Raw genomic sequence first — 9448 nt, 5'->3', positions numbered from 1 at the left:
TAGCCAAAAGTTAAATGTAGAAAAATATTATTTAAAAATAATTAGAAATATTTACTGTGCATATTCGCAAAAAGGCACATACACAACAGTTATTTTTTCAATTGCAAAAACTGAAATAATAATGATAGTCCCTATTGCAATTAGTGGATAAAAAGAAACACACGTTAAATATATAATTAAAAAGTATCACGCACCCATAACTTCGAAGTCTGAAAACATCTGACTCTCAGATGCTGCAGCACCATTCCAATGTGAATCTTGATTTATCAACATACTCCACCAAATTTGAAAATTTTTTATATTTAAAACAAAATTATTAATAACCTATGGAATCAGTAATGATTAAACGGACAGACATTAATGCTCCTTTAGTTTGAATAATACGAAATTCTGTTGTTTCCCCGGCATTTAACTACACAAACAACTCGCAATCGATCGTTCTTGGGAATGATTTTAATTCACAAGAGCACATGCCAACTTTAACGATAATACGACTGCATCCCCACTGCTATAATGATAACAACACTGACGTATATAGTATCAATGCAACGCAAACGTAATACGTAACACAGACGAGGGTACAGGATAGACCTAGCATCTAATGTGTTTTTGTGTCCAACGTTCTGAAATACCGATCGTGTGAAAAATCGAAGGATTTGTTATGCCCTCTACGATATAAAGTGATGAATTCACGAATTACATACAATACAACCATCAAAGATGGTAAAGTCGACAGACGTAAAAAATCATTTTACAAGACTTTATAAAATGTAAATATTTTATAAAAGGTTACAATATATCAGTATTGTTTTACAGCATTTTACAATCTATTTATTGTTCCCTTACACACCACGTCCATTTTCTTCTGCACAAGTCAAGTTAAAGGAATTAAAAATTATATATTATAAACATTCATTTCAAAATGTCTGCTGCATGCAATTGTTTATTCAATATGAAATTAACAAATTAACTTATTTTATTAAGTTAAAAAATGCAACAATTTTATTTAAGACTTCCATATAATTGCAAACTAAATACCACCATCCGAACTGTTCTTTAACAAGAAACATTAATTATTCTTCAATTAAATTATTTGAAAATAAGTCTGAAACTGTATTCTACTATCTACTTACATTATTAGTATTGTTAAAGCAAGTAAAAATTTATTATAAGTATCAATTAAATATAATGAAAATGCGGAGGATAGCAATAGTGAAGAGAGACAAGGAAACGAAAAACGGTAGATAAAGATAGCACTAGAGAAATGAGGTAGACAAGAAAAGAAATAGGGGTAGACAAGGATAAAACTATGAGAAATGAGTTAGACAAGGAAAGAAATAGGGGTAGAGAAGGATAGCATTAGTATAATGAGTTAGACAAGGAAAGGTAAAGAGTTTTGTCGAAAAGACAAAACAAAAATGGGCGGCTGAAACTGGCGCCATCTCGCATTTGGAGACGCGAACTAACATTTTCTAATAGCAACACAGAATATAAACAGAGGTATTAGACAAGAAAAGCACTAGTGTGCGAGAAGGATAGAGAGAGAACGTTTCCTATTGGTCCACGAGCCGTAATGGCCGCCTCCCAGACGCTACATAAAGTCGGCCAGGGAAAAATCATTAATACCTCAATAATTACGATGATTTTGTGAACTTTTAGAATTGAAGAATGATGCGTGGATCTTTAGTAACTTTCACATACAGATTTTGTTATATTAAATCCTTTCAATAATTAGGTATTAACAATTATTGTGCAGAGTGCAGACAGCGATACCGCACACCCTTTGGTATTTCATTAATTTCGTAACTTTGTACAAATAATTTATGCAGTTTCATACCTGCATTCGAAAGGCTATTCCTTTAGCTAGTTTCTCACTGAATCTTCATTAACATATTCGTCGTAATTTTCGAGTTATTAAACATTATTTGGACAAGTACCACACTCGTCACATTCAAGAGTAATACTTTTCCGTCATTTTCATTAATAACTCCATAATTACGATGATTTTGTGAACTTTTAGAATTGAAGAATGAAGTGTGGACCCTTAACAACTTTCTCATATAAATTTCAATACACTAGACCCTTTCGATAATTAGTTATTAACAATTTTGATACGTGATGTCGGGAACAATACTACACACCTTTCCGGATTTTCAATAATTTCATAGCTTTCTACTAAATTCTCATGCAACTAACTGTATGCGTCTGAAAGATAACTCCTTTGGCTACATTCTCGTCTAATTTTTATTTACATATTCGGTTTAGTTTGAGAGTTATTAAACATTATATGAAAGAGTCTCTTATTCATTGTACTCGAGTATAGTCAAATGTTATAAACAATTGCTAATATCTAATAAACTACATCACTTACGGCTACAGAAATGATTGAAGTATATAAATAAAAGTCCATTCTACATCCTACATGCTTCAAAGTGCATAATTAATCACGAATATCTTTTCAAATAACGAAAATGTGTTACGAGTGAATAGGACGGTTGTAAAACTCTCCCAAAAATGTTTAATAAATCTTAAACTGAACCGAACATGTTAATAAAAATAAGGTGAGAATGTAGCTAAGTGAGTTGCCTTTCAGATGCGTATAGTTAGTTACATGCGACTACAGCAGAAAGCTATGAAATTATTGAAAAACCGTAAAGGTATGCGGTATCGTTCCCGAGAACACGTACTAAAATTGTTAATAACTAATTATTGGATGGGTCTAGAACAATATAATCTACACGAGAAAGTTGTTGGAGGATCATACTACATTTTTCAATTCTAAAAGTTCACAAAATCATCGTAATTATTGAGTTATTAATGATTTTTCACCGACTGGCTTAACTTTGAGCCTGAGTGACGAACTCAGCGGCCAGTCAGCCAATAGGAAACGTTTCTCTCTATCCTTGTCGCACACTGTTACTTTCCTTGTCTAATATCTCTGTTTATATTCTATGTTCCTATTAAAAAGTCTTAGTTCGAGACACCAGACGCGAGATGGCGTTAGTTTCACTTTTCGTGTGGCGGCGTCTACCGCGACCCGCCAAAGCGGAAAGCGAGCCCGTTTCCGGGATACCGACGAACGCCGGAAGTGGTAGGTGTGCGCGGGAGGGAATTCGAGTGCCACCTTTTCTTAGTGTCTGTTGCAGGAGGAGTAGCGGCCGTAGGACAAACAGAAAAGGAGAGTCAAGAGCAGTCGAGCGGAAGCAGCCGAAGAGTGAAGAATGCATTGTAAAGCAAGAAATAGAAGATTTGTAGTGTATATATATATCGTGTTGTTAATAGTTTCAGAGTTTATTTTGTTAAAATATATTTTATTCGTTACACTATCCCGTGTGGTAAAACAGATACTATAAAGAAAAACCTCCTAATCCTACTTCCCGCGTGGGCCGATAATAGAGAACACATCTGTAGCAATCCGCTACGTTCAAATTTTCTGTCCTTGTCTATCCCTATATCTTTCCTTGTCTAACTCATTTCTCTAGTGCTATCCTTGCCTATCCCTATTCCTTTCCTTATCTAACTCATTCCTCTAGTGCTATCCTTATCTACCGCTATTTGTTTCCTTGTCTAACTCGTGTCTTTATTGCTAAATACCCCGACTGATAAACAATTACGTTACTTTCTTATTTGTAATTTCATAGTTACGTTTAATTCCAAAATCGCTGTTAATATTGTAATCTTATTCTATGTTAAATCGGTAAAGTTGGGAGTGATGCGAAAATGGTAAGGGTCTTCTCGGCCTCAAAGCCCCGGACAAAAAGTCCCATAGGATGCTTATATTTAGGTCTATCCTGTACATCTGTGGTAATAGACGCACTGTATTTGTACACGAATGCCATCGCCATTTTCATAATATCTGACACCCACAGGACGTATTTCACTCTACGATGGCACTGATGTCGTTCAAACGACAATGCTTCGTGTAAAATTTTTACATGTGAAGGATTGTTTTATAATAATGGAGAATAAAATAATTGTATAGAAAAAATAGTAACTGTTTACTATTACAGTCAATACATTCGTATTTGTTAATGACTTATAGGTAATATAATTTTGCTTGTATATGTATATGTGCACGGTATATACGCATGTGTAATTACGATTACTTCATTCTTTTCTGCTTCAATAAATGATTTCTCAAAGCAATCTGCTTTTCCTTAAAAGAACGTTTAACTTTTCCCTTTATTTTATGTTTTAACATTTGAAAAGCTTTGATTTTCTTTTTTTCACGATTTGTTTTACTACACAATGGATTTTGTCGGCTGTCTTTATAACCGAATTTTTCCCTTCCCTCGTGCCCTTTCTGTAAAAAATGGAAAAATTATTGGTAATAGAACGAAGGACTAATGTTTAATTGTTCACGCTTCGTAGTAAAATTAAAACAAACCTTCATAGATTCAATGCGAGTTTGCTTATCATGTTTTCGCTTTTTATAAATATTTTCTATATCTGCTAATTTGATAAAATCTCCACGCTCGTTATCATTAGGATGAAATCTCTTCAGACCGCGCTTAGCGTATGTTACTTGTTGTTTCGCTAATGCTGTATCTATTTTTACGAAATCTTCATCGGTTAATAATCGTTCGTTAGATATTAAAGTTGCCTTTTCCTTTTTCTCTACTGTTATTGTCTCTTTCTTTTTCAACTTTGCATCTTTTTGTTTCTTCAGTTTTAATTTTTTTCTTTCCAATTTTATTAACGTATATTTCTTTTTTTGCTTTTGACTTGTAACATTTGTAATTTCTTCTATTTTGGTGTTACCTACCTTTGATTTAACACTTTCATTTGTAACATCATTTTTATTTCTTTTGATTTCTATCTCTGCATTTTCATTTGCAATGCTAGATTCAGGGTTATAGTCACCTAGAATTATATTGTCGTTTTCACTGTCTACAAATACTTTTAACTTTGTCTTTTCCCCTTCGTCTTTTTCCTCCGTTTCATTATTGCTATCATTACTGTCGTCGTCGTCGTAGTCGCTGTCTCCGTCATTACCATCTTCGTCGCTAGTACCACTTACATCGATCCATTCATCATCGCTATCCTGTAGTCACAATTTTTCGAATATAATTACTTTAACAAAATTCATCATAAATAGAAAGAGTAATACATATGTGCCTTAGTAGAATTTTCACATACATCATTTTCAACATTAATTTTGGAAACTTCTTCAGTACTCTCAAACTTATTGTCAAGTAAAGCTTCTGCTCCTGGTACAAAATCATTAGCAGATACTTGACCATATTTTGGCATTTCTAAAGTAATAGTTGCTTCTGTAGGCCGACCTCGGTCCTTTTTATGCAATAATTCGGGTATTGAGATTCTGAATAGACCAATCAAAGAGCGTGCAGCCATCATTACACTGCGTTCTTTGTAATGCTTATATCGTGCTAAATCTTGCAGTAAATCTGCGTTCATTACTAAAGGACATCGTGTGCATATTTCTCTAATAGCATTCAACCTGTATTTAAAACTCTACATTAATTAAAATGATGAAATCTCTTTAAAACATTAAGCAATTAATAAATACATACATACCCAATAGCCATAACATCTGCAGAATTTCGTTCTGTGACAAAATTGTTTGCCAAAGTTTTTAATACAGGCTCCAATACGTCAGGCGGTACAAGTTCATGAGAAGATTGAGCAATAAATTGTAGAAGTTTTGTTACCTCTAACATCGTTAAACACAATACACCATTATACTCTATTCAATTGTGGTAATCATTTTTGAATAATTGGAAATTTACCTCTTTGATGTGGTTGTAAAAATCTTTGAAGATAAGGATAAAAATTTAATAAAAATAAATTGTGGAGACCAATAAGCCTAGAAATTACATCCAAAGTTATCAGTTTAATTTCAAATCTATCATTATTTTTCCCCAACTGTTTAAATAATTTTTCTGCAAAATCTTGTGGATCATGAATCAAATGTAATGCCGAAAAATTAAATCCTGGGGCTTTTGTCGCTTTTTTTTTAGACTTCTAAAATATTAAAAATTTAAATATACATCAATGTTAAACTGTAACGTTACCAAAAATTTACGATTCATTAATAACTTACCGCTAACAATTGTTTCGCTTTTGCCAACTGTTTCTCACGTTTTTTTGTTTTCTTATTCACCCTATTAGCCATCATAACTTCTTTGATATTTGGTTCACTATCACTATCACTCTCTTCATTTTTTTGTTCTTCTACATCTGTACCCAGAAAGAATTTCAAACAAGCAACCATAACTTTAGTTGCTTTAGAGAAGCATCCTGTTGCTATGACATTCACAGTTTTTGCGTCATTCCAAATATTTTTATTAAATAATTCTATCATGATGTCTGCAGACATTTTTGCAGCCCTGACATTAGAGTCTTTCAACATTGAAAACATAAAGTTTTGCAAAGTTGTGTTAATTTTTGCATTCTTCTGTTTAGCATTCACATTTTTAATATCAGCGATAATGTGGGTTTCAAGAAATTGTCTTAGGTTTTTATCTTGACATCTCAAAAGTTGAAAGAACAAACTAAGAAGTACAGTGGGTTCCAGCAGAGATTTGTTACGTAGTTGAATTAAAGCTTTACAAAACGTCTGCAAAAAAGATTCATGGTTTTTTTTCAATTATAAGAACAAAATAATGCAATATAGCCTTATTTAATGTTTTTTTACACTTACTAGTCGCATATCATTGTCAAGTACTGTGTTATATGTTTGCAGTACATCAATGATTTCTTGTGGAAATGATTCTAATACATTTGGGTAACAATGAGCCACCTGTATTAAAATAAACAAATTATAAAAGAAATGGTAACAATTTATGTCTAGACATGTATATTTTGTGTTATAAGTAATCTATCTACGCAAAAGAAATAATACATTTATAAATTTCAGTATTTTATTTTTAATAAAAAGTTAATAAATAAATACAAAGGTTAAACAATAAAATTTACGTAACAATCATATTATTTCGTTCAAGACATTATCAGCTTCACATAAAATTATAGAAATAGTTCTGTATACTAAAGCCAACGGTCTTAGCTATAACGAGAATAAAATCATACGATACACAACACTTGAGTTTAGGTTCGTATAAATTATAATTCCCTACTACTGATAGTAAACCAAGTTGACACATAGATGGTATCTGTGCAAGTAAATTAGCGTTTATATCAACCTTTTCATCGAGAATCGCACAAAAAATGGCGATCATTCTAGATACTGGAAAATTATGCGGTTTACAAAAAACGTTTAATGTTATCTTTTTTTTAATAATAACTTTTTTCTTTCTTTTAAACTTTTGTTTCATAAATAAGTATTTGTCTTCTTTTGCAGGATTATACGAAGCAAGATATGATGCAATTAACATGTATTTTGCATAATATGGTAATTCAAAGCTCAATGCTAGTTTCATTGTTGATTCAATTTCTTTAGATAATCGATTATGTTTTGTGAAATTTTCGGAGGAAACTCTTAGATAAATAACTTCCAAATTTGTCTTAAAAATAGCAGAAATATTTCTCCATAACATAGCAGTGTCGTTTTTCTTAGATTGATCAATTTTAATGGGTTCTATATATTTAGAAAAATTTATTTTGGCCATGTAACGGAGTTCGTTAAGATCTCGACAAAATCGAAAAAATACGGAAAGAAATAAATTTAAATAATTTGTATAAAATATATCTTCATAACCATGTGGTTTAGTTAAAAGTAAAAGTTCAGTGAATTCGTTACGTGTATACTGCGAAAAATTAATTTTAATTGGCTCGTGTACACCTATTTTAACACGAAACTTTTCCCATACTATACCACTTGTAAATATTACACAAATATTAACATTTGTTAATTCTTTAAGTTTTGAAAATGCAGGTAATAAATTAGCATCAATATCTCTTAATTTATCACATTTATCGAGTACTACTACAATCGGTCGAGTATCGTTCGCAAAAATTTCTTTAAGATTTAGTACAAAGTCTGCAAAATTATCGCATTTACATGGTACTTTGATATTAGTTGTGGAATTAATTAAATATGATGATAAATCATCCAAAATATAGTCAAATAGGTGTTTGCTATTCACATGTTCTATACAATTGATAATAGTTATATTGTACTTTAAATAGGAAAGCATACTTTGCACTACTAAGGATTTTCCAGTAGCTACATGACCATAAATAAATATGCTATGTGGCATTGGTTCATCTGAATAACCAATTAGAGAATAAAGTTGCATTATGACTTTCTTGCGACACATGATCTTTCCACTTAAATATTCCAAATATTTTTCCATAATTACTACCCTTAAAAATTTGTTTATGTTAACCAATTTGTAACAATATTACAATGAACAAATCATTATTTTCTGATACTTTGTTAATATACCTGCAAAAGAAAGAATTTTTCTAATATCTAAAATCTTATAGCATAGAGAATGTTATAAAGATGTTTTTCAAAAAATTACAAATTTGCTTATAATTTTTTTTAACATTGATTTTGGAACTTACCCGTGCTAAAAAAATCACTATTTCATCAAGACTTTTATTAAATTTATTTGTTGCTAAACGAAAGACTTCTAAAGTAGACTTGTAGTGTTGATGTTGTTGAAGAAACTGTAAAAGTATAAAAAAAATTGTATCAAGTATATTAAATAAGTGAATATCACTTCAAGAAACTTACTTCTTCTTTATATGATTCTGGATCACGTTTGATAAGATTTTGTAATTGTGGAAGATTTTCTGGTAACTGATTGTTATGTCTCACCATTTTATCACCTATATTCACACACAAAGATTAACTTGTTTAATATATATGAAAATATACACGTTTAATATATTTAATTATTACTTAAATTAAGTAAACTCGTATAATAAATGAAATGTTAAATAATGATAATTGCACAAGTTTACATATTGAACTTTCAATGATGAAAAGTAAAATTTAGTGTGCATCATTTGTTTCTCTTTTTCTTCAACTCGATGGTTACCGATTAATTTAATAATATTAGTAAAGACATATTACTACGCATGTGTTTCGCAATTTGTGACTAACCTATTTAAATATGTACTTTCGAACAAACTTAATTATACGCAAAATGAATGGATAACATTCGCAAGAGACAAAGTAAAGACTGAAAATGAAAATAGTAAAAAGAAATACATAATATTAAGAATAGTAATAATGCTTTTATTTTAAACGTACCATTTGAATTTTCTAATAAAACTATTACAAGTACTATTACAATATGCTTACGCAATCCTCGAGGGTATAGAATAATTTTACCTCGCTTTTTTTCAGCTGACTATTAATAAAATTTAATAAAAATGTACAACCATTTATGAATATGAATTATAAATGAAAACAGTCAGATCTTGTAGTATGTACTTATACAAGTAGGCACGTACTTATTTGTACATGCGTGAGAAGGTGCACACGTATTAATGAGTATGTGCTAAGTTACACTGG

At 30.9% G+C, this 9448-nt stretch overlaps 3 protein-coding genes across 4 annotated transcripts in view; all 3 read right to left on the bottom strand.

Annotated features, from left to right (window-relative positions):
* LOC108571807 (cyclic AMP-dependent transcription factor ATF-6 alpha) overlaps nucleotides 1-273 on the bottom strand; it is a 3320-nt gene extending 3047 nt beyond the window's left edge. The window contains exon 1 of the mRNA XM_017933949.1: nucleotides 195-273. Within this exon, the coding sequence (XP_017789438.1) occupies nucleotides 195-273 (79 nt within the window). The remainder of the gene's footprint in view (nucleotides 1-194) is intronic.
* A 3787-nt stretch (nucleotides 274-4060) lies between these two features.
* LOC108571764 (protein SDA1 homolog) lies at nucleotides 4061-9422 on the bottom strand. Of its 2 annotated transcripts, none has more exons than XM_017933891.1 (10): nucleotides 9388-9422; nucleotides 8663-8757; nucleotides 8491-8595; nucleotides 6665-6763; nucleotides 6065-6580; nucleotides 5751-5985; nucleotides 5539-5674; nucleotides 5140-5461; nucleotides 4388-5044; nucleotides 4061-4303 (listed from the first exon to the last, which is right to left on the bottom strand). In XM_017933891.1, the coding sequence occupies exons 2-10, from the start codon at nucleotides 8747-8749 to the stop codon at nucleotides 4103-4105; spliced, it is 2358 nt and encodes a 785-aa protein (XP_017789380.1). In that variant the 5' UTR covers nucleotides 8750-8757; nucleotides 9388-9422; the 3' UTR covers nucleotides 4061-4102. The 2 variants fall into 2 exon arrangements, with proteins under 2 accessions (XP_017789380.1, XP_017789381.1); XM_017933892.1 differs by lacking the exon at nucleotides 9388-9422 and adding an exon at nucleotides 9185-9245.
* LOC108571765 (origin recognition complex subunit 5) lies at nucleotides 6978-8276 on the bottom strand. The gene has a single exon (XM_017933893.1). The coding sequence runs from the start codon at nucleotides 8274-8276 to the stop codon at nucleotides 6978-6980; it is 1299 nt and encodes a 432-aa protein (XP_017789382.1).
* Nucleotides 9423-9448: the final 26 nt, after the last annotated feature.

The sequence above is a fragment of the Habropoda laboriosa genome, unplaced genomic scaffold (assembly GCF_001263275.1).
Source record: "Habropoda laboriosa isolate 0110345459 unplaced genomic scaffold, ASM126327v1 scaffold99, whole genome shotgun sequence".
NCBI lineage: Eukaryota > Metazoa > Arthropoda > Insecta > Hymenoptera > Apidae > Habropoda > Habropoda laboriosa.
Note: the sequence above shows the minus strand (reverse complement) of the source record. Positions and strands in the feature narration are given on the sequence as shown.

Excerpts from the sequence above, each read along its gene's own strand:
- LOC108571765 (XM_017933893.1), bottom strand. The coding sequence starts at position 8,276 with ATGGAAAAATATTTGGAATATTTAAGTGGAAAGATCATGTGTCGCAAG.
- LOC108571764 (XM_017933891.1), bottom strand. The coding sequence starts at position 8,749 with ATGGTGAGACATAACAATCAGTTACCAGAAAATCTTCCACAATTACAA. Across the intron at positions 5,045-5,139 it reads AAATTAATGTTGAAAATGAT|GATAGCGATGATGAATGGAT; the intron begins GTATGTGAAAAT and ends TTGTGACTACAG. Across the intron at positions 4,304-4,387 it reads CTCGCATTGAATCTATGAAG|AAAGGGCACGAGGGAAGGGA; the intron begins GTTTGTTTTAAT and ends CATTTTTTACAG.